The 25,856-nt window shown below is 40.0% G+C and overlaps 1 protein-coding gene across 1 annotated transcript in view; it reads right to left on the minus strand.

The window, feature by feature from the left end:
* The window catches only part of COL25A1 (collagen type XXV alpha 1 chain), a 426,642-nt gene that overhangs the window by 202,249 nt on the left and 198,537 nt on the right, over positions 1-25,856 (minus strand). The window contains exons 3-5 of the mRNA XM_026659846.2: positions 12,132-12,176; positions 9,815-9,822; positions 7,598-7,624 (exon numbers count right to left, since the gene is read on the minus strand). Of these exons, the coding sequence (XP_026515631.1) occupies positions 7,598-7,624; positions 9,815-9,822; positions 12,132-12,176 (80 nt within the window). The remainder of the gene's footprint in view (positions 1-7,597; positions 7,625-9,814; positions 9,823-12,131; positions 12,177-25,856) is intronic.

Here is a 25,856-nt window from a genome sequence, read left to right on the forward strand (position 1 = left end):
GGAGGACCTAAGGAACTTTCGCATATCATCTTTGTAAACTCTAGAAAGAATTACAGCCCTCACATTCTATGGAATATGAGGCTGCTTCTTCCCTATTGCCCAGGGCTGCACAATGCATAATCACTGTCTATCCCTGAGCTCCAGGAGGCATTCTGTCTTACTGTGCAGAATCCTTTCCAGTGCTCCCTTTGGAGCAGGATGGCTCTACAGGGCCCCTTAGTATGGGCAGGGCCTACATGGCACAAGATAGCTGTAATTCACTGCCTATACAGGGGAAACAATGAAACAGGTTATATAGTAAGTGCTGTCACATGCCCAGAGAAACACTGAAACATTATTTCCCCCTCTGGTCTCTTTTAGCAGTGGTTCTCAACCTTTTCCATACCTGGACCCTTCAAAAACCCATCTCCCATCTAGCTACGGTCCCCTTCCCATTTAACACTGAGGGAAGGGCAGGGTGGCCACAGCCTCCTGACACCTATTTGCAACCCCTCTACAATTCATGGTCCCCCATCTTATCGTACTGTACTTGTGGATGTTATTTCTAACTAGAGCGGGAAAACCAGAACTGCAATGTCAAAGTTGTCCTGTAACCTAGAGGGAATTATAGACAGACTGATGCTTATGGAAATTCTGTCACCCCAACCTCAGCTCTGGTGGGAAATGAAAACTCTGCCAGTATGTCAGCTACAATGTTCATGGTTCAATATATTAACATTTTTCAAGGGTATTAATTAGTGACCAATGAAAACCCCAAGGGTATGGAGTTTGAGTTTGGAAAAATGGTAATATCCAAATTTCCTCCAAACCAGTAAATGACAATAACAGGAGATGAACAATTAAGTTAGATCCATTCCCATTCTGCAATGTGGGAACTCAACCACACCTTAAGGAGAAGGGACACATTATGACATTTAAGTAGGGTAGGGAGCTGGGAGTCAGACCGTATCTATCCTATAACTTTCAGTTGATGTAAAGCCTCCACGCTCAGGAGCATGCAGTTGGCTGCTTGCATCAGCACTATGCGTACTGAGCAGAAATGTCTGCATCAATGTAAAGTGTGGTGCACCATAAGTAAGTATCTCAGTGCATGTCTTGCCACTGTCCAGCACAATGCCTTTTGGGATATTTTTGAAGTTCTTTGTCCAGAGATTTCAGGGAGCTACAGGTCAAGAAACCAACAGACCATTTTCTCCATTCCATGATACTTTCCACATCCCCTAATTTTTGCCTCATTATTTAAAACTCCCACAGTCCTGCACATCACTTTTCAGTCTCTGTCATCTCTCTGACAGAAGCATAGACCCTTCAGAGCTCAGCACAATTCTCATGTGCATTGCTGTTACAGGACACGCCATTCTCCAGTATTTGCAGATCTCTGCTACAGTCGGGATGGTGAGGAGGACAATGAAGAGATGTTTGAGCTCAATAACTGGGTGCTGATGGACAGAATGAAAAAAATGCCTGGTTTCTGCTAGCATTCGTAGAGCAGCTCCACATGGTGAAGCTCAAGTTCCGGGTCCAAGAAACTAGCACTGATTGTAATGAAGGTTTGGGACGACAAGCGGTGTCTTCAGAACTTTCAGATGAGAAAGCCCACATTCCTTAAGCTGTGTGCCAAGCTCACCTCAGCCCTCTGGCACAGGGACACCAGAATGAGACCTGCAATGATAGTGGAGACGCCAGTGGTGATCATGCTCTGGAAGCTCGCAACACTGGATTGCTACCTATCCGTAGGCAATCATTTTGGAGATGGAAAATTCACAGTGGGGGTCATTGTGACCCAAGTGTGTAAGGCCATTAAACATCTCCTGTTACACAGGCCTGTGATGCTCAGTAACATGCAGGAATTAGTGGGTGGATTTTCAGCAACAGGTGGGGCAACAGACAGTGGTGGGGCAATAGACGGCGGCATCTCTCTCTTCTGGCAACAGCCCAACTTCATATTGAGTACATCACCAGAAAGGGATACTTTTCTATGGTTATGCAAGCGCTAGTGGATCACTGGGGGCTCTTCACTGATATCACTGTGGGCTGGTCAGAGAAGGTGCTTGATGCTTGCATCTTTAAGGACACCAGTACTTTTCAAAAACCTGCATGGAGGTACATCTTTCCCCACCACGAGATTACCACTGGAGACAATGAAATGTCAGTAGTGATTCTGGGGGATCCAGCCTACACCTTGCTCCACTGGCTTGTGAAGCTGTACAGTGGCCACCTTGACAGCACCAAGGAAAGATTCATTTATCAGCTGAGTGGGTGCAAAATGATTGCAGAGATGCCAACCTTGCTCGGAGACTTTTAGGGATATTTATGAAAAAAAGTAGGGAGGAATTAGAGAGGTTCCTTGGACCTCTCTCCCACCCCTTGTGCTATCCCCACAGAAAGTGGGCCTCTCCCTCTCCCCCCCCCTCCTCGCACCTCACCCCGCAGAAATTGGGACCTCTCCCGCAACTCCTCTCCCCTCTCTGTCTACGGTCAAGATGATGGCTGGCCCCTACCCTTGTTGCACCATGGCCCCTCACTGCCAAACAGGGAGGAAGGGAGAATCAATCCTAGGAAAGTTGCCCTCCTGTGCAACTCCTATGGGTCTTAATTCCCTTGGCCAGTTCCAGGCTTGGACCTCCTTCCCAGGATTACCCTCCTCTTCTCCCTCCTCTACCACCACCACCTCCTCCTGCCCCTCCATCTTCTTCTCCCCAACAGACTGTGCAGTGAGGGTCCAATAGGTGGCAAGCCACAGCTGGGGCACTGAATTCACTGCCCAAGACACAGGCTGTCTGTTGCATTCTAACCACCCAGTGTGGACTCTGCTGGCATGCTTTAGATACGTAGAGTATGTTAAGATAGTCCAACAGGGTCCACATGGAGCAATTACATGACAATACATAGCCTGTGGCTTGGGTGGTGAATCCGCAGTGCCCCGGCACATTCAACATCACCACAGCTCACCTCCTATCAGACCCTCACCGTGCAGTCTGTGCATGTGCCACAGGAGAGGCAGAGAAGAATGCCCCCCACTATTTGTTGTGTTGGTGACCCAGGTGCTGGTGAGTGACACACACACACACACACACACACACACACACACACGCGCCATATATGCTGAACTTGCAAAATTTGTAGATTTAAGCCTGAATTAGTAATTTCATAATTACACCTAAAAATTGGGAGGATTACAGAACATTAGGGAGGGTTGGCATCTCTGTGACCGTTGAATGTGCTTTTGGGAGGTTGAAGCAACATTGTCGTTGTTTACTCAGTAGACTGGATCTCAGCAAGAAAAACATCCTAGTGGTTATAGCTGCATGATGTGTACTGCATACTATCTGTGAGGCAACAAGGGAAAAGCTGCCCCCAAGGTGGAGGGGCAAGGTTGACCGGCTGTCTGCTGAATTTCAACAGCCAGACATGAGGACTATTAGAAGAGCCAACCATGGAGCTCTGCAGCTAAGGGAGCCTTTAAAAGAGCATTTTAACAGTCAGCCACAGTGCAATTCTCCATTGCTTTCATGAAATATTCTCTCTCTTGTGTACTTTAGATTATATCTTGGTTGGATCTTTGCCTGCTGCTATGAATTGTGTAATGCTTGGTGTGAACTAATAAAGATCCTCTTAATTTCCAAAAATAGGACTTTATTGTGTGCAGAACAGCAGTTAAAAAATTAAAGTGCAAACACACACATACAAGGTTAAAAAAACGTTTACCAACACTGTTAACAGGAACAACCATAGTTTACAATCCCAAGTGAACATGGAAGTAAACAGTAAACATCTCAGGAAGAGGATTGCAGAGTATCCTCATGAAAGTTTCATCGAGATCTCTCAAGAGGATAAAAGAGACACCCCTATTCAGATAAACAGAGTACTCTGCATGGTCCTGCCACATAGCCCAACGAGCCAAAGAAATGAAATGATGACACTGATTCTACCTCTGTTTGTTCTACCTCTACCCAAGCACAAGATACTCATCTGATGTGGACTGTGTAACCAGACTGCCATATTACTATTTTTGAACTTATTCCCTAACATTGTATTTTACTACATTATATCAGTGTAGCAATGAAAAGTTGATACCGGTGTCTTAACTTATGGACAAACCAGGCACCATTTTTAAATGGGGAACAAAGGTGAGAGGCGAGAAGGAGAGAGGGAGATAAGGTTTAAGGGAAAGGAAAAGCCAAAAAAAAAAATTTACAAGAAATAATGCACATACTCACTTACCTAAGCTCCCTTCCCCTTCACGAGTGTGCTCATCTGCTCTCACCTGGCTGGACTAGCTAGACTCCTGTGGAGTGTCAAACAATTCCTGGCGCTCTGCATGGTTTGAGTTTCCTGCTGCATCTCCCTTCCCAACCCCCTCCTCCTCACTGTTCACGGCAGGGGTCTCGGGCTCCTCTAAGATATCCACAGTGGTCTGTGGGGTGCTGGGGGGGGGTCACTGCAAGTATGGCATGCAACTCATCGTAGAAGCAGCAGGTCTGCAGAGCAGTAACAGATCTTGTTGCCCTCTCACACATCGTGGTTTGCCTGGCATAGTTCCTTTGCTTTCACACAGTGGTGCTGCATATCTCTATTGTGCCCCTTTGCCAGCATCCCCCATGCAATTTGCTCCTGGATGTCGATATTTCTACAGCTGGTCCATAGGTGTGGTTGCACAGCCTCTCTCCCCCACATCCCGGGGAGATTCAAGACATCTTGCCTATTTCAGGCAGCAGCATGTCGAGTAGCAATCTGTGAGCGTGGAGCTGGTATGGTCAGTTGGACAGCAGGATGAACGTGACAAAGGTGAGCTGCTAGCTGTGCTAACCAAGCTAGGCACTCAGGAAAAGGCATTTAAAAAACACATGGGGTTTTAAAGTGAGGTGATGTGCTTCTTGTCTCTGTGAATGCTGGGCAGTGGAATTCAAAATTGTAAACAGAGCAGTCGTTGTTGTGGGCATTGAGGAACACCAGCTGGAAAACGTTTAGGGTCAACACAACTAATGGAGTGTCTACACTTGCACTGCATCGACCTAAGTCAACCGTGGCCCCTCGTCATTCGGGGAAGTGGTGGTGTTAATGCATTGTTGTAATAGGTCGCTTATTCAGCAGGAGAAAAATTTTAGTGTACACACATGCATAACGGTCGAAGCAAGTGGACTTACGCCATCTAACTTTGTAATGTAGACCAGGTCTCAGTGTAGCTGCACAAGGAGCAGCACTATGCCTCCACTGGTCCCAGAGATCTTGTGGCTCTTGGGGCACCAGCAGGTTTGTGGGGGGGGCTAATGTCATGGGAGAGTGTAGGAGAAACACCATAAATCATCTCTCTTCCCCTGGAACAATGCCAGGGAAACTCCTCGGGGGAACTTTGCATTCCAGTACTATGGAGGCCCTGAGATACTAAGGTGAAGGGGACCATATAAGTACATAGACAGACAAGATGGGTGAGGTAGTATCTCCTACAAAACTTAACCATGATGAAAGTAATAAGAAATCAAACAGGGTTCCAAAATACCCGGTGAATTTAACAGAGAATGAGATCCCTGCTATAGAATTGCATAGGATGGTATAAAAAATTAAAAATGTATTTTTGTTTGTTATTAAATTCCATTCAGGATAAAAGTTAGTAGGTGACTGTAATTTCACTTAAAAGGGCCAATCAACCAGTCAGAATACGGCTTTTGATAATTAGGGCCTAATTCTTCCCATCACTCCCATTTAGTGGTAGCAGACTTAGATCAATGCTGAGCACTTTTCAAAATCGCTCTCTTCCTTTCACACACACACACACACACACACACACACACACACACACACATGTGTGTGGATACAAAATCAACAATCTGCCTCAGGTTATGAAATTGATAGCTCCATGCATTTAATTTAATAATGGCAAAAATGACATTCAGCATTACTTCAGTTCTAATTTTTACCATGTAGCCCTTGAGGAACTCTGGTCCAGCCAACCCATGTTCAGAAGCCTGGGTGGAGGACACAAAGTGGCTTTTAGAAGCTTTTGTAGCCCCTGGATCCTAGGGCCGAAAGTAGATGGAGTGGAACCAGAGACTGGGCAGATCAAGTGTTCTCAGTTTACATCTCAAATCAAGCAATACAAGTTTAATCTAGCTTCTTTCTGCTTCCTACATTATCCTCACCATGCATCAATGACAATTATGATTCTGGCTGGAGCTAGGCACCCAGTTCCTATTGAATCTCCATATGGTCAGGGAGTCTAGCTCTCTGGAGGTTCTTTGGAAACACCATCCTCTGTAATCCGAACATGTAGGCGTATGCATAAGGCAGAAGAGAATTGTTGTCAAATATTTTTTTCCCTAACACAGAACAACTTTGGTCTAAACATTATAAATGGAATTGCAATTTGTACTCTGAAGCAATTTAAGTCTTTCATGCTACAGTATTTGACTATAACGGAGTTTCAGCATGTCCATGTTCTTTAGATGCAATTCTGCCGAATTGTTTGTTGGCTATTTCACCACAATGCTGCCTTAAACTACTGATAGGGTTGGGTTGGTGTTTCCACACACACTCCTTCTGCCCTCCTCTCCCACCCCAGTAAACTAAGCAGATACACTGAAGATTTTAGGGGCAGATTTCCATAGTGGCTTCCACCTGACCTCTAATTTGGAGGGCCCCAACGCTGTGGTTTGCATAAACACACAGCATTTGTTAACACATACTGAGCAATCAGACATCTAACTGCCTGATTTGAACATGCAAACCCAAGTTCTGAAGGCCCCAAACTACCAGTAAGTGCTTAAAATAAGATCAAAACCAGACTTAAACAATTACTGTGTTGTGCAATTATATTCTCTCTCAGATTTATCCAATAATATCTTTTGTAACTTGGTTTCAAAAATATATCTGATACTGGTCACACTCTGTATCCCACAAAGGTGACATTATAACTCAAGCTTGTGCTGCTGACTGGTTATTTCCTAAAATTCTCATTGATGGTTTTCAAAAAAGATGCATTATTTCATACATTTCCATTTTTTAGACAGAAAGCTATAAAGATGTAAATGAAGATGACACAAAAGTGAATTATATACATTATCATAAAATTGCTCTATTATAGGCTTTGCAGGCAACTGCTAAGACCCTTATATTAGCAATTATTTTGCTCAAGATGCATAGAACTAAGCAGCCAAAAGGAACAGAATGCAATGCAAGTGGAGGATTTAGAGTTTCAACATGCCAACTGAATAGCTTTCTGATAGAGAAAACTGATATGCTGGATCCAGTTTAAGTAACATTTAAAATTACAGTGAAAAAATTATCTGTGTGCGCGCAGGAATACACAAGTTCAACAAACAAAACATTTCTAGTATCAAACTCTGCATTGTGTTACGGCATATCTTGTACATGTCCATCTCACTAGAACATTTATAATGAACTGCTACATGAAGAAGCAAACATTTAAAAAATAAAAAAAGCCTTATGTTCTATAGGCACTTGAGAAACATCAGGGAAGGGTGAATTTCCCCTAGTTCATGTGAAGGTTAATAAGGCAGAGACAAACAAAAAGACAGAAAAGAAAAGAATGATTCTGAGAGTAAAAAAAGCTCTCATAAAGATATGATAAAGCAGTTACCGGATAGCCATTTCGCCCTGGTTGACCCTGGTTGAATGAGATGAAATGAGTATGACACACATTAAGAGCATATTCATGACATGTGACATTACCAACATGTGCAGTACACTAATGTTAAATTCGAATAGCCATTGATCCTATACACTTGATTATATTTTACAGATGAACAAGTATGGCATAGATATATATATATACAGTGAACAATATTTTTTTTGGCAAGGCACATTATTCAAGATAAAACATAGTCAACATTAAAAATAACTAACAAAAGGGCCACTTACTGCCTTTGATCCTTGATGGAACTCTTGCTATCAGTAGGAGTTATATACATAGATTGAGGGGCAGCACATGGCAGAAAGATAATAAGATAGATGGAAGGTGTGCTGCCTATAGTATGTCAGTGTCAAGGAAGAAATCATAGTAAGCTCTATTGGGTCATAAAAAATAAAAAACCACGGGACTTGGATTGTCATCCTGACACACTGGTTATAGATAGGAAAAGGCAGCTAAAATTTCAGCGGTCATCTTTGAAGATGCAATAGCTACCCGCAGCTACTACACAATGGTACCTAAGGTACCATAATTATTCACTATTCTAAATATAGAGAACTACTGTGGGATCCCAGGTGATAACCACAGTATAGTTTTTAAGGGTAACCACTATGTACACAGGGTCAAACCTAGAGTAAAACATTTTCAGAAGTGATTTAGGCAATTGGGAGCCTAAGTCCACTGACTCCCAATGAGACTTAGGCTTTTAAATCACTTTTGAAAATGGGATTTAGGTGCTTTTGAAAATTCCATCCTTCAGAGAATAAGTCTCATTGAAAGTCACTCCTACATGCCCAAGTCACTTTTGAAAATAGAGCTTAGGCTCCTAAATCACTTAGATGCTTTTGAAAACTTTACCCATAGTCCTCGGAGCTAATTCTGGGTTATATTAATAATGTATGGCTTACTTTTTTTTTAAATGGAACTGTGATAAAACAGTAGGGAGATGATGTCAAGGAGTAAAGATTTGCATACTCAGAATTCACTATCTGCTTTGCTAAATTCTCTTGCTGTAGGAAAATCATTTATATCCCGATTAATGCGTGATCTTTGCATTTTGTGAGAAGAAACTGCAAAAGATATTTAGGAAATCAGCATTTCCTTCATTTAAAGAGCACTAGTGTGCATTAAGCCTGCTCTTTCGCTGATAGCCTGTCAGATGAGTTGCCAATGTGAGCCACTGAGCATTTTGACAATTTAGAAGTTAAAATGTTTCTTGTAGCATTACTACTCGGTAGTTACAGTTAACGCTAAAATGATTGTGTCAGACAACATAAATTCAGGATATTAATTAATTATTATAAAATACATATGCCATTCAGTTGACAAGATGATCTGGTCATGAAAGTAAGACTGTCGAAATGCCAACCCATGACAAATCCAAGGAAAGAAAAAAGCAAATCTCCTAAAGTAGCTTTACAGGGGATATTATTCTCATGATTGCATTGTTACCTGCGGATGGTCTAGTATCACAATAAATATGAATACTTTAGATACATATTTTAAATACTATACTTAGAAAAAGAAGTGTGACTTAAGTCTGGAAAGGTGCGGACAAGAAAAATTGAATTATTTTGTCAGAAACAAATTTATGGCCAGATTTACCACCCTTCCTAAAACTGAGTATTATTTTTTACTATTTGTATTACATCTAGTGGCTGCAGTCTGGATAAGGGCTCTATTGCCGTAGGCATTGTACATACACATAACGAAAAGACAGTCCCTGTCTCAAGGAGTTTATTTTACCAGAGTAAGTTACTATTCAGTGCAAGTAAAGGTTGCTGAATCATTTCCTATAGTTATATAGCTCAGCCTTCTGGCACGGTTACTGATTAACATTTCTATACCAGACCGAACAGACATTAATAACTAGTAGACAAAATGAACAGAACATACTTACATGCTATTCTGATCCAAAAATGCTATCTGTAGGGCCGAGGTAAAGTTTTACTGTTTCAAAGGTTTGTTTAAAAAAATAAGTTTCCAAACAAATCATTCAACTCCAGCAAAATTAGTAAAAGTTTACACTGTACTAACAATAACTGTCAATTTCCTCTGGATCAAATATAATCCGTTCACCATGGAGATTACTTAACAGGGTCTAAACCCATTTCTGCCTGATCCTGGTTAACCTGGGAGACCCAACAATGTATCAACTGTACTTACAGGAGGTCCTGTGGGGGGGAAAAAGAGAAAAAAAGAGTATATAAGTTTATGAAGTTAGTAAGAAAGATTCATACGCAAGAAGCCAAAAAAGAGACCACATGATTATAAATTAGCATAATCAACATACTGTTCAGATTTTGTTCTTTAACAATATTTTTCTTCTTTGGTTCTTTGAGGCTAGTAGTGATGCCAAAGACTTGAATACATGCAGTTTCTTTGCTGAATAATTAAATATTCTTCACCCATTCCCATACAATTTCATGTTAATTATTCTTCATTTATTTTCATGCAGTCTCATGGCAGGCCAAAAAAATATTAACCACGGAATACAATTTGTTTTCTCAGACTTCACATGTGCATATATTTTATATCTACCAGTTTCAATTAGCCACGCAACTGGGAATTAAATTACATCTTGTCTGCAAAATTACACAATATTTTTTTGACCCTTGGCATTTAACCTTGGCATTAAGACAGAAATACTTGCATCTAGATCTTCTTACTTTCCTCCTTTGCCAATAAGGAGAAGTTCCAGTGATCACCTGACTCTACAGAAATTTCCTTTCATTGCTGTCTTTTTTCAAGACCCACTTAGAAAATGCTCCCTATTAAAATGTCACACTTTGTGAAGTGATATTTGCACATTTTTCCAATTATTTAGATTCAAAGGCTTTTGTACAGCAGTTCTTGAGAACATTATCAAAGGGCTGCAAATCAAATCTAATATTTCACTCTTATTAAGTGGAGCAGCTGCAGCTCCCAAATCAATGGCTTTTCATTAGCTCTCATGCCTCCCTCTAACTTCTGAATAAAGTGAGGTGCAAAAGGGGCATAAAATAGCAACAGCTGTATTTTCAGTTTGCTTTTGATATTGTCAGGCTTTTGTTTTTAACAATGTGATTTTATTGTCTAGTAACTAAGGTAATTCCTTTATACTGGTAAACATTTCCAAATAGCATTTTAATGTGCAGGGTCTGTTTCTAAAGGAAAGAGATCAATTTCCTCTGTTAATATCTTAATGTGTGTTTATTTGATGTGTAAAATGAAAAGTCAAGCATACTGCAAGGTAGCTGCCAAGTTCATTTGATTTGTCAAGATCATTTGTAAAGCCAAATTCAACCTGAGCAATTCCGGCTACATAGTAACTTTTTTTCTCTGCAGCAGGTATCATAAACTGATTAACATATCAAAGTTAGTTGATCTAATTTTATCAGAGTTTGGCTTTGTCTTAGCTATTCAAGAAAAAGAAGGAAATAATTTTTTAAGAACAAAATAAAGTTCTAATTTATAACTACCTAAAAGACAAAACAATAGATTACTGTGAACAACTAAGATTCATGGGAATCAACCAGACTGTAGGTTTCTCCTAATCTGCCAGATTAATTCACAGATAACCAAAAATACCCAATATAACCAGCTGGATCTGAAGTACCCATTTCTCTGATGCCACTTCTAGAAACACCATCCTGACAAAGAGCTGAATCCTGCAAGGTGCTAAGTGCCATCAACTCCCACTGATGTCAAGAGGAGCTGAAGGTGCCCAGCGCCTGAGAAGATCAAGCCCCAAGTGCAGTTTCCACACAAAGAAAAAGCTTCTCTTTATTTATATGTTGCATTTGCAAACTTGCAGCTACAAACACAGCCAAACACAGACTGGATTTTAATTCAAGAGGATCCTAAATGCTACAAGTTCCTGATAATCAACAGCTTATTTTACAAAGTTCAGTCTATTTAGACATTACCTCCATGACTGTTCATATAACATGTTCCCTTTTCCTCATGACATGATCTGTTCTAAACACAAAGGGCTTGATTTTATACTCATCTATACCATTGTAACGTTATTTACTTCAATGGAGTTATGTAGATGTGCACAGGTGTAAATGAGAGAAGACTCAGAGTGCTGAAATTATTTCAGAATTACCAATAACCAGTTTTATTATTGTCTTATGTCAGAAATTACAAAAACTATTAAAGGGTCTTCAAGTATTGTGAAGCACGCCTACAATTTAATTACTATGTCAAATTGAAAGCAATTTAGAAGGCCACAAGTTATATGCCAAGGATCACAAAACTTCTATCCGAAATTTTTTTTTTTACAGATCTTTTCTTCCTATAGCTCACAGGCAACAAAGAGCAAAAATAAGGCATGCTAGTGCATCCCTCTGCCCCCAAGAAAAAATGCAAACCAAAATAAAGTAGCTGAGTCTATCCAGTAGAATAATAGATATATTTGCACAAAATGGACAAAATACTGAGAAAAACCCATCCACCCAAAATAAAATCTGACATCTTGCTTCCAAAAGTGAAAACTTACCGGTCTCTCCTCTTCTGCCCCTCTTACCTCGTTTCCCTGGAGGGCCTGAAAAACCAAGCAGTTTCTGGATTGTGATTTTGCAATTTAATATAGTTCTTGACATTTAAAATGCAATTTGTATTTAGACATAATAGTTTTAAACCCATCACGGGCCATATTTTGGCCTGCTCCTAGTTGGCTGCATAGATATAAGGAACAGTAAGATTCAGATTCACAGATATTAAGGCCAGAATGGACCATTAGATCATCAAGCCTGACCTGTATATCACAGGCCATTACATTTCACTCCTTTATCTCTGTATTGAGCCCAATAACCTACACTTGACTAAAATATAATTTGTGTTTGGCTTAAGAATATCTTCCGGAAAGGCAACCAATCTTATCTGAGGACATCTAGAGATGGGGAATCCACCACTTCTCTTGGCAGTTTGTTCTGATGATTAATTACCCTCACTGTTAAAATGTATGCCTAATTTCTAATTTGTCTGTTTTACATTTCCAACTATTGGTTCTTGAAAAGTTTTCTCCGCTACATTAAAGAGCACTTTACTACCCATTATTTTCTCCCCACAAAGGCATTCATTTGGACACTGTAATCAAGTCACCCCTCAATCTTCTCTTTGGTAAAATAATCAGATTAAGCAATTTAATTCTCTCAGTCTAAGGGCTTGTCTACACTACTGCGTGGGGTCGATCTAAGATATGCAACTTCAGCTACATGAATAGTATAGCTGAAGTCAACGTACTTAGATCTACTTACCGCAGTGTCTTCACTGCGGTAAGTCGACAGCTGACACTCTCCCGTCAACTCCATTTGCGCTCCTCGTTCTGGTGGAGTACCAGAGTCGACGGGAGAGCGTTCAGCAGTCGATTTATCATGTCTATACTGGATGCGATAAATTGACCCCATCTGGATCAATCGCTGCCCGTCGATCTGGCAGGTAGTGTAGACAAGCCCTAAGCATTTTCTCCAGTCATCAAATCATTTTTTGTGGCTCTTTTCTGCACCCTCTCCAATTTTGCAACATCCTTTTAAAATGTGAACACCTGAACTGTATACAGTTCATCTCCCCTTCACATACCCCGTGTGACCTTCACATATTGCTGCTGCACCTGTGCACCTGTTACGTCCCCCTGTACAAGTGTGACAGGAGTGGACAGGTGGCAGGGCAGAGATTTCCAGTGTGGCAAGAAGGGGAAGTTGTTTCTGGTCAGCAATGGGGAGACATAAGAAAGGATTTTCAAAGGAGTCTAAGGGAATTAGGCACCCTGATTTAAAAAAGCACCTAAAGCATATAGGAGAAATCCCATAGACTATCAGTGGAACTTGTGTTCTTAAACAGTTTGGGAACTTTTAAAAACCAGTGGGAATTGGCTCTTAGGCTCCTTTGAAAATCCCACCCATGATTCCTTCCCAGAGCTCATCTAGCTATAGTGCAGGAATGTGCAGCCCCTAATTCTAAGGCTACATTTAAGGGGACAATCTAGCCAAATGTAAAGTCAGCTGGGAACCATTAGGCTGGTCCTGCACTCCTCACACATAAAACTCTCATTGACTTCAATGGACATAACATCAAAATATCAGTGCAAGTACACAGGCATTTCTAAGCATACAGTGGTGCTTTTTGTCACAGTCAAATCTTGTCCTTAGATACTGTACAGATAATTGAGAAAGAATGGTCTTGTGATTAAACAGAGGACCAAGCATCAATAAGTCAAGGTCCCATTCCCAGTTCTGCAAGGGAATTTCTGTGTGATGTTGTTAAGTCATTTAGATCAAAATTGTCAAATGTGGCTGGCTAAAGTTAGACAATTCCGTATTTAAGCACCTAAATTGCAGGGAACTGAATTTTCAAAGATGTTGAGCACTTGTAGTCCCACTGATTTCAATGGGACACGCAGATGCTCAGAACATCTGAAAATCAAACCTCCTTTAAGGGCCTGATCCTACAACATTGAAGTGAGTGGAAGTTTTGCCATTGAATTCCAATGGAGCAGAATTGCACTCTAGGAGCCTAAATATGGATTTAAATGCCTGATTTTAAACACCTAAGTTTGAAAAATTTGTCCTTAACCTCTGTGTGCACCAGTTTCTTCATCTGCAAAATGACAATACTAATGAGGGTAACACCATCCTGCCTCAAAACATACTGTCAGGCTTAATTAATTAATGTTTGTAAAGCACTTCAAAATACTTGGACTGAAGGTGCTATAGGTATGCAAAGTTTTGTTATTCAGATGTGTAAGTCTCATGGACTTTGATTAAACACCAGAAATCAAACTTTCATGCAACAATCGATTGCAGAGTCACAAAAAGAGGATTACAATTTTTACTTGAATGAAGCCATTGGAAGAGAGAGGATATGAGGAGAAGGAACTGTTTTTTAAAAAACAAATAATTTATTTGCCATAAAGTGTATTTTTCTTGCAAGCCCTCCACACGTGAAATTGTCAATTAATGCCAACGGGAGCTCAGTACATGGGAATGGGGAATAACATTCTTCTCAGGCAGGGAAAGGGCAATATGTACTTTAAAGAGAAAATTAGTTGGCTTAAACAAAATAAATATTCTCCTACAGTGTTGTGCAGTCTCCCCAACACTACTTTTCAGGTTGTATCTGCTTTTATTATATGCAACTTTGTTTTCAGAGGGGCAACTTGGACATAAATTTCCTACGCTATGAAACTTGGCATACAAAGTTAGAAAGGCAGAGAATTGTCTTGTGAAACTTAGAGAATATGGACCTCAATCACTGTCACAGTACTCCAGTTTTATGCCAGTGTATCTTCACTGGAATCAATGAAGTTACACTGCTGTCAAACTGAAGTAACGCGTTAGCAAATCAAATCCTGTCAGATTAAAGATTTTTTTAAATTTTATTTGTAAACCAAAATAAGAGCATCAGGATTTGGACCCCAGTTTCTACTTTCCTTCCTCTATTACGCAGTTTTTAAATCAGTCCTTCCACTGAAGTCAGTTAGAGCTTGTCCAAGAAAGACCTTAGTACAAACTGGGGCCTGACATTTGCAAAGGTTTCCAATGAGCCTTGGCCAAGTTTTGCACAAACAGCCTCCCTCCCCACGCATGCTAAGGAGGGATTTATGGTTTTAACTTGAAATGGTGTGAAACTGTAATTCCAGCTGCTCTCAGATTTTTGGGTTCAAACCTGAGAACTCAAAGTGAAACTCTGAGGGAATGAACAAAAAATAACAGTTTCTTAAATTGAAGTTTTGTACAGTTGTAAAACTCTGTTCCCATATGTAACTCACATTTATAGAATCAAGACCCAATGTTGCACATCTTGCACATCCAACATTTCCACTGACTGTATTGGCTGGATGTAGGATCAGGCAGATACGTCACAGCGATAAAAGAATAGGCACGGCAACTTAGCCCGTAAAGAGAAACTAATCTATTCGAATATTTCTTCTGGTATCAAATGCAGATCACAACTACACCGATACCTTGAGATCACTGGACGAAAATGTGGATAAGTGCTAATCACTGGTTACATTCTAATTGTTATTGCAGCTCCATAGTCATGATACCATTGAAGACTATGGAATTACTCTGCATTTATGTCAATATAAAAGAGATCAGAACATGGCCCCTGACCTTTAGCTCCCCAAGCCAGCCCCATTTAGTTGGAGGAACTGCTGTTGAATGACATGAGGCACTCCTTCTTCCTAATTAAATCTTCAGGAACTTTTGTCCAATCCTGCTCTGCCACCATGGTGGCCTTTATACTGATCCTTGGGATGTGGGAATGTAAACTGTGAAATAATTGGCAGATCCTTCAGACTTCCACTGGAATGTTGAGTACCACCAGCAGATATGAAAAGAATACGGAAATTGTTTTATATATGCAACGGATTCCACTTATAAGTATTTATCATGCAGATAGGCCATTACCTTTGACCCCAATTCAGAAAAGCACTAGCACATCTGCCTAGGTCCATCTCTCTATTCAGTAAAGCACATGACATGCTTATGTGCTGTCTCAAATAGGGATGCTTTCCTAAATCAGGGTTGTTAGCCTTATCTGCTGCCCCGATGGTGTCCAGCTACCAAAAGCACCGATCCTTCACTATGAATGTCCATATTTTTCCATGTTTGTATTATTATAATTTCACAATTAACATAGGGATTTGGGGGAGGCATGGAGTGGTGGAGGAAATGTGTCAATATTTATAAAGCTATATTGAGCATGACAGTTCAGTTTAAGGCAATGCAACAGATTTTCATGTATATAGTTTGGTGTGATATACAGTACTGTATATAAAACAAATGTACTGTACTTTCTCACCCTGGATAAAATCCCTGTAGAATATGATCAGCAGATTCTGTGCTGAGTTATATTTCACCCATACAGAGTACTTAAACAAGACTTGTTTGTTTTAAATGTCTTTTTCAATTTTCAAGTCTCTAAAAAGAAAGAGACTTTAAGCTCAATGGGATAAACTGGTTTAATGAAGATTAATGATGCCAAATGATAGGCAGTAGGGAAAACCAGTTTACAGTAGCTAAGTTCAAGAGCTGCCAACATACTGTTCTACAGGGTTTCTAGATTTCCGACAAGTTAGGAGTGCAAGTGAAACATTGGAAAAATCAGCTCTTGTTCCTTTTTTTCCTGTTTCACTTTAGAAATATTTTAAACACATTTCATTCTTTAGGAGACTGTTTCTGAGTCCAGGTATTGGAAATCTTAATTTTAATTAAAAGCTTAACAAAAAGATGGGGTTTTTTTTGCCATTAGAAATATAACAAATGAAAGTTATCATTGTTCTTCATCTACATATAAATTTTTGACAAATAATTATAATAATTATTGATTGTCCATATTTATCAAAAACTTAATAGCTAAGTAATTACCTATCTTAATATTTGTCTTCAGAAACCAAATTGGTAATTATCATTAGAATTATTTCTTGAAATTCCACATACCGTAGCTATCCCCAGGTTATTCTTTCTAGTAATTTGGTGCTAGGTATTTCTTTCTGAAAAAGCTTAGCTTTTAAACAAAAATCTAGACAAGATCAAATGTACTTCAGCTAGATAATAGCTTTAGACTTAGTACTTTAATGTTGAGGTGTGCTTTCTAAGGCAGTTAATGAAGTAGTGAAAAAGTTACACAGTGTTCAATGAATTAAGCACAAAACGCCTCTCATTGGTAACTATTGGAGTATTCAGAAGAATGGATGTGTTAAAAATGGGCAAATTATCATTAAGGACATAGGTCAAATAAAAATTCTTATGGAAAATTACTTTTAAAAGAACATAAGGTATAACTGACACGATTTTCCTCTCCTATTAATCTAGTAAGAGGTCTCATCCACCTTTTCATACACTCAGAAACACCCAATTATAGTGCTCACAACCAGGATGACTAGCACTTTTTGTCAAGTGTTCATCTGTCTTCCTCTAGCTCCTGGGTTCACAACCTGGGGAGTTGCACACAGGCATCAGGGCATCTGAACCACTCCGCTCTTTCCATATTGCTAAACAGAAGGACGTTCTTAGCTAGATCTTAGAGGGAATGGAGTCCTGGTATGGTAAAGATTGAGAACGACTGCTCTAGTTCTGAAATGTCTTATAAATACTTCTTTAGACTTTCCATGTAGATACATTTTCTTGAAAACTCATGCACCAACTATATTTGAAGACAACAGATTGTAGTGAAGCAAATTGTTATGAATTATTTCAACTGTGGACAGTTAGTTTAGATATTAAAATCAAGATGACAGAACATATTTTCAAAAATATCCATGGGTCAGAGTTAAGGTTATGTTGTGATGTACTATGCATTTCTTTGTACGTGTTAAGAATAAAGGGCCAGATTCTCTGGTCCAGCCAAGCTACAGTCAGCTCTGGAGAAGCCACCTTTGCAGCCCCTGATCCCGGGGTTGTCTGGCTACTGAGTAGGGTGACCATACGTCCCATTTTGACCAGGACAGTCCCTTTTGAGCAAACTGGACAAATGCCTGGTTTTGCAAAAAAGGTGGGGTGCAACCCCTAACAGGGTGTGAAGGAACGTGGGGGGGGAGGGGCAAGCAGCAACACTAGCCTTTTGGTGGAGGGAAGGCTCTGGAGAGCAGCTCAGGCTGGACTAGCCCCTTGAAGGTCGGTGGCAGGGGGTCCTGGGCTGGCCTCACGTGCAGGGGGTAGAGGAGGGCCTCGTGCTAGCCCTGAACAGGCAGGGGGGGTTGTGCTGGTCCTGTGCACAGCGGGGAGAGGAGGGCCTTGGGCAGGTGGCGGGGGGGGAGAGGGTTGTGCCAGCCTCATGCACAGGAGAGAAATGGGGGCCTCAGGCCGGCCTCATGGGCAGGAGGCAGAGAGGCCTTGGGGGGGGGGCTCATGAGGGGGCAGGGGGGGCTTGGGTAGGCCCCGTGTGGTGTCTCATTTTCCCTTTGGGAAAACATGGTCACCCTACTACTGAGCCAGTCCTCAGAGTAAGAAGAGCAGTGCATTATTACAGATGATCTACTTTATGACTTTCTTCCTATAGATAAAGGACATAAGGAGCCCTAAAGGAGTCATTTCAGCAACCAGGGGACCAGGAGCCATTATACCTGCAGAAGGATTACCATATGCAGTTAAACTGGTTTTAAGGTGCTAGTGTGTCTCAATGTGTCTATATTTATTATTTGTCCAGAATAAGAATTATGATGTCCCTAACTATTCATTTCCTTGCTTTTAAGTGCTTGCGTTTTGCAACCAATGTGATACATAAGTACAGTGTTGTCATTTATCAACCTTGACTGGTTTTTGAAACAAAGATTTTTGGTTTTGGAATGATATACATTTTCCAAACTATATACAATGGCTATAAAGCCTATGCCTTTTTAATTTTTACTTACTCTTGTATTTTCCAGCTCCTAGGTTTGACTCTTTAAAAAAGGGTCGCTGTAAACCAAGGATTGTATACTGCTGCTGTTCTCAACAGTGCTATTTATGAATTAAGTACTTTATGCATTACAATAATTTATGAATTATGGCCTACTTCTTGGAAATTGTTAAATACCACAGTGAGTTCATTGACTCTAATGAGGTCTGATGTGACACAGTTGTTATTTCTATCATTTTTGTTTCCTAAAAAGTGTTTCATTGTTAGATTTTTTTCCCCCTCCAGGATTCTGGAGACAATTTATCATTAAAGGGGTACACATTGTGTACAGTGAGTAGTTATTTAGATTTTCCAAAGCACATGAAAAGAAAGAAACAATTTTAAAATCCTGGATTACCTCCAAGGCTTGCAGCAAAAAATAAAAAACAAAAAGGCTGTTCTGGTCTAATTTTTTTTTTTTAAATAAACAGTATTCTAAACTCAACATTTTGTTCTGCAAAACTCACACCAACCTCACAGGAACCAAGTGAATATTCCGAATAGTTTATTCTAATTTAACTTTTTAGAAGCTGAAAAAGAATCAATGGTGTGCATGAGAGAGAGAATAGGGAGAAGGAGCAGGGACTTGATGAAAATTGGGATTCTCTTTAGTCGTCTTCTTCACCCACATTCTAAAACAGAGACCAGTCTTCTGGGGGAAATAAAGCCCACCAACATTTCATGGACTTTGGAACTGTTATTGCACTAAAAGTATGAATGACCCTCTCCAAAACAAATCATTAAGGGACTATCTATCTAGAAGGAAGCACAATGTTATTTTTGTATTACGTTGTATTAAATGACCTAACGGCCCAATTATTTTTTGGGGAGGGAGGGGAGTATCAGCAGCTGTAGCCTATCAGCAAATTATGTATATTCATGCATACAACTGTAAATAAGTTATTACATGCACAAATGCAGTTATGCCACTGCCTGAATTTTTTTATTTATGAACACTGGCATTTATTCTTTAAAAATGTAAACGGATAGGTCTTTTCCATCGATAAATTCTATGATTCAATTATCAGCCCCTGTCAGCGACTGCGGGTCATGCCAAACTGTTTTGTCATTTGGTCAAACAGGACTCAGAACCTACATGTGACCTAATTTTAGACTTGAATACATAACTCCAGAGGTTAAATGTGCAAGCAACTCAATGTACCACCGAAGAAAGATGTACAGACAGATATGCACAAGACCGCATTCACAACTTAACCAATGCACCAGCTCTTGCTCATTCATCTCTCCACATATGCACATAATTCCCACTGAACTTAATGGGAGTTTCATGCTGACACCAAAAAAATACACGCCAAGGTATTTAAAAAGGTAACTATTGCCATTTGAATTTTACAGCATCGCGCTAATCCACCGCTTATTAGCTAGGAAAGATAATGAGTCCAACTATTGTGTTAGTTACATGAGTATAAATCTAGTAAATTTGCTGAAATCAGTAGAGTTGTTCCAGTTTGTCAGTGGTGTAACTGAGAGTACAACTTGGTCAACGTTGTTAAAACTGTGAGAAGAAAATGCCCCCAAATCACTTTTTAACACAAACTGGCCTTTCCAACCAGACTTCAGCAAGAACAGAAAGCTGTCATCAGCCTTGTCACAGATGTAAACAATTGCAAATTCTACCATCCGATTTGCAAACAAGTTCACTGGTTCCCTACTTATTTCGGGATCCAATTCAACTGCTCTAATTTGTCTTAGGTTTCTCTGTGCTAAAAGGAAAAAGAATTAGTTACAGAGTTACACTGAGAACCAAGTAAACTATGCCACAGCTTCCCCACTGTGCCAACTAGCCCCTCTGTGCTAAAGCCATAGGAGTAAAGCACTGCATGACATTGTAGGGGAGGGACGTGGCACAGACAAAGGGGCAGAGATGAACAACCTCTGCTGAACGTGATATATATTCTTGTGAAGTATACATATGGTATGCACACAGTAAACTCAAGTTAATGCTGCTTGAATAACTACCCCTCTGTGCAATGTTACTCGCATTGGAACGGTCACAGAGTACAACAAACAGCAGCATGCCATCTGAGCAGGGGGAGACAGGGATCTGTACTGTCTTGTTCTCTGGATTTCTTGCCAATGTGAAATCTGAAGGCCACACCCACTGCCCCTTTCACAATCCTGCTGCTGATCCCATCCCAACCAAGGGAGAGTGACAAGATTTTTTGCTGCAGCAGATCCAAGGATTTGGGTAAACACACATTGTTTTGTAGAAGGGGAACGTAAGGACAGTGGATTTTAAAATACTGCCTGGATTTGTTCCAGCCTATCTCCTATGGACCCTTTCTCTCTGTACTCCCCTCCCAGGTCCCTCAGCTCATTTTCGATGAGCCTGTTCTTCTCTGTCTCTCTACATAATCTCAGGACAGCTGGCATCTCAGCTTTACAACCTGTACGGTTTCGGACAGCTCACCTGTGTTTCCGTACCTCAATTCCCCATCTCACTTCAAACCTCAGCTGGAAAACCGGTACTTATTGTCTCACATACAGCACATTTTCTTCTTGGCTCACCTGAAACTTCCATTCATATCAGGGTTTGGACATGTATCAGAGGTGATTATACCACTTGGCTAGCGACATAAAAAAATCATTCTGTTTCATCCACCGAAGAGTAATCTATCTGACTTATCTGTCTAGCTTCATATTGCTTCAGTAAGTAAAAAAATTACTGAATGATCAGAACTGAGGTCTATCTAGTACAGTATATCCACATAAATGTCCAATCCCTTTGTGAATCTTGCTAAATTCTTACTCTCAGCAATTTCCTGTAACAGGAAGTTTCAAAGTCTAAGTATATGTGTGAAAAAGCATTTCCCTTTATCGGTTTTGAATTTGCCACTTTTCCATTTCGCTGAATGTTCCCTTGTTCTTGTGTTATGTGACAGGAAGAACAGAAGCTCCCACTCTACCTTCTTTTACTGTTTATTATTTTATATACTTTTATTATGTCCCTCTAATTTGTCTAAGGTACACAATCCCAATATTTTCCATCTTTCTTCATCTGAGAGATTTTTCCATACCATTAGCTTTCTCTGAACTTGCTCTAATTCTGAAATATCCTTTTTGAAATGGGGTGACTGGTTGTACAGAATATTCTAGATAAAGCTATATTAGTGATTTATACAGAGGCATTATAATATTTTCTGTATTATTCTCCATCCCATTCCTTACATATCGAACATCTTGTTTGTTTTTCACCACAGCTGCATATTTAACAGAAGTCTTCTCTGAGCCATCCACAATCACACCCAGGTCTCTTTCCTAAGTATCTGAGCACGTACCAAATATTGAAGTGTACACATAAGGATATATATTTCTCCTCCCTCCAGTCAGCAGGATATGGACTTTGTGTATGTGTGCACAGAAGATTGCTGTTGATGTGGTTTTATTTTGGGAAGGCTAAGCAACATAGTGGCAACGTTCAAAAAACCTACTAGCATCCTCCACTGCTTTCTGGAATAGTGGAACAGGGCTGGAGTAGAGTGATTAGGTCTGTGGAGTAGATTAGGTTTGTAGAGTAGAGTCTATCGTATAGTTTAAACAAATAATTTGCTTTTGAGAGATGGTTTTTAAAATAACATGGTTGTAATGTCTAGATTCAAGACCACGTTTATAGAAGAAAGAAATTCACTCCAGAAAACAATCCATCTCACGTTTTATAATGAACTCAGTGCATGCTGGGGCAGGAATTTGGGGTTTAGTCAGCAATTTATTGATTGTGTCTGCACTGCATAGGTATTAATAAAGCTCCTGCTAGAGTTACATACCTCACTATCATGCTTTAGCTCTTTGATTTATAAGTGTTTCAAGAAGCCTGGGCCAAAAGCAATGATTGGTTCTAACATATAATGAGGTGGGGCATAATTAATGAGCATACAACACTGCACACACACATGGTCTTCTTTGCAAATACAGAAATAGCTCTCATCACCTGGCTGACAAATCCTACTGAGGGACAGCTGAAGTAGGCAGGCATAGCCACTCTATACTGGTAAGGCATGAAAGCCTTCTCATAGTTTCAATTTGCCATTCCATTGTATTACTACCATTGCCATGCCAATTGCTTTCCTTATCATGATACAAAAAGCATACTATATATGGAGAAATCATAACAATTTCATTTATCTTTTTCAAGTACATATTTAATTTTATGAACTCGTAATATGCTGAATATTTTAATATATTTCAGTTGGTGTTTAACATATCATGAGTGATCTAGAGAAATGAACCCAGGGCTAGAAATCAGGAATGCTGAACTTCCAATCCTGGCCCTGCTTTTGATTTGCTGTGTGGCTCTGGACAAGTCACTTCACATTCCTGTGTCACAGTTTTGTCATCAGGGACATGGGGTTAAAATAATGACCTACTTCCCTGGTAGAGGGCTTGAAGCATGCAAAATCTGAAATAAGGCATCTGTAGTGATCACCAGGAAATATCAATATTTCTGAAGGTAACACATAGAAATACCTGGGATACGTACCAGAGGGCAATTCTGAGATATCTTAGGTACCACTGTAGATAAATGTTGACATTTTAGTGCCAACCAATAGTATAAGCTGTTTGGGGCAGGCATTGTCACTGTTACATGTTTGTATGGTGCCTAACACAAAGGGTCCACCTAGTTGCAGCCTTCATATACTACTGCAATATAAATGTTAAAATACACATAAAAAATTACATTAAAACAACATTAATGTTGCAAAGTCAAGCGCTCAAAAGTTAAGAAATGCCAGAATTAAAGCTGCTCATGCAACTCTCTCCAAGCTCCTGGTCCCGATCTACTGCCTTTGCTGATGCTCCCAAGAAGTCCTGCTCTTTCCCCCTCTCCATTTGAATCAGGTTGCTTCCTCCTCCTTGCCACCTGGATGCTGGCAGGGTCGTCACTGAGGGCACAAGAGAGACACACTCCCTGCTCTCAGCTCCTGTTCCCAGAACCAGAGAGGTTGCATAGCAGCTGAGAGCAGCAATTGTAGAGAAAATACTGCTGAGCCCAAGCAGTCCTGGGATGCAACATGCTCAGTTGCTCTGGGGGATGGTTTATGCACATTCTGTCCCATGTGGGAGCTGTGAGTTAAGAATGGAGCATGAAGAGTACAGAGGGAATACTCAGCCTGAGAATTTAATGGCCAAACTATAACAGCAAATTCCTAACAATCATGTAAGAACTGTGATTTGTCAAAGGCTTATAATGGCCAAATGTGGGTGGTTTTTTCAAGGGAACAGCAAAAGACATCCCTGAGACAAGGACCACTCTTTGCCAAATTTTAAGCCTTTGCTCCAAAGATTGTGAGCATTTTTTAAAATGGGCAAAACAATGTATTTGTACCTAATCCCATTCTTGGAAATGAATGTATTATTTTTTGCTGAAGCTTAAAAAAAAAAGCCTGAGACAAACACCCGGTATGGACAATCTCATCCCAAAAGGTAAAAATTTGGCAAACTTAGAAGCAGTTGAAAATGGGGTGTTATAATGGAAGTGTCAGGCAACCTTAACTACATACATCACTACATATGCTGCTAATAAGTAATAAAATAAATAATGATAAGTAATGTTACTCTCATTCATGGCAATGGAAGTAAAAGGGAACAGGAGGAACAAGTGCCTTAAGTGTGGGATTTCCAAAAGTCCTCACCATACTGATTGGGAGTTTTAAGACTAATTTCAGAGTTAACCCAACACTGGTGTTCCTGGAAATCCTACCGTAAATGTTTATTAAAAGAGTTAATTTAATGCACCACTAAGTGCTTTTAAAACAGAAAGTAATGCTCCAAATTTAGATTTTCATGCTACTATTCCCACAGATCCAAAAACAGGTTCATCTCCAGAAAATTGTATTGGTCTCTAATAGAGTTTCCCCCAACCTGGCAAAATCTCACGTTGAAGTCACAGTATCTTTCATTAAATTAGAAAGCATTTTTAGCACTGTATTAGACTTCACTATTGTGATGATAGCAAAATATATTACTTTTTATTGCACTTTGCAGTATTAAGGTTGCTATTATGCTATATAAATGAAAGATATAATTTAATACATTTTTATGCCAGACTTTTAAAACCACACAAAGGCTGACAAAATATTTGTTTACAAGGTGTAACTCGGCTTTTAAATACACTGTCTTCTGGATACAGCAAATTTAGCTTATACTATCTCTTGTCAACCTGTGGTGATCTAATTTTGTCAGTTTTCTGAACCAACAGAACGTTCCCTCATTGTCTTGCTTTCATGGGCAGAGCAAGTTTGAGGGGCTAAAAAACACTGAAGTATATACGCTACTAAAGTGATCTTGGGTAATGCTACCGCAGTCTTCAGCAGGAAATATTCACATTTTTATGTGCTGTGCTTTTGGCTAGCAATTTCTTCCTTCAAGGGAAGGGACTAGCATTATCTCTATTCCTGGTGGTTTTGGGGGTGGGTTGTTTTTTTTTTTGACCATATGGAACAATTCTAATATGTTCATTTAGAGTAATAAAACACAAGAGAGACAAATATTTAATATCCTTCCCCTCAGCAATGTCCATTTACATTGTGGAGTCCAGATGTCTCCTTTTACCACATATTTGATCTACATGCTTAACTTTTAGGCCAAGATTGACAAGACTTTCGTGATTATGATGACAGATTAAACTGCTCATTGAACGCAGAGGTTTTTCATTTCACTTGTGACAGTAGTGCACCGAGTGACAATGAAATACAATACTATAAGATTAAAGGCGGCACGTAAGTCGGGCACACTGATACTGCAACAATCTTGGTCTAACCCACACACATGCATTTAAAAATAATACTCTACTCTGAGCTGAGCATATTCTTTTCAAAGTCTG

The sequence above is a fragment of the Terrapene carolina genome, unplaced genomic scaffold, assembly GCF_002925995.2.
Source record: "Terrapene carolina triunguis isolate 2854851 unplaced genomic scaffold, T_m_triunguis-2.0 Scaffold706, whole genome shotgun sequence".
NCBI classification, from domain to species: Eukaryota; Metazoa; Chordata; order Testudines; family Emydidae; genus Terrapene; species Terrapene triunguis.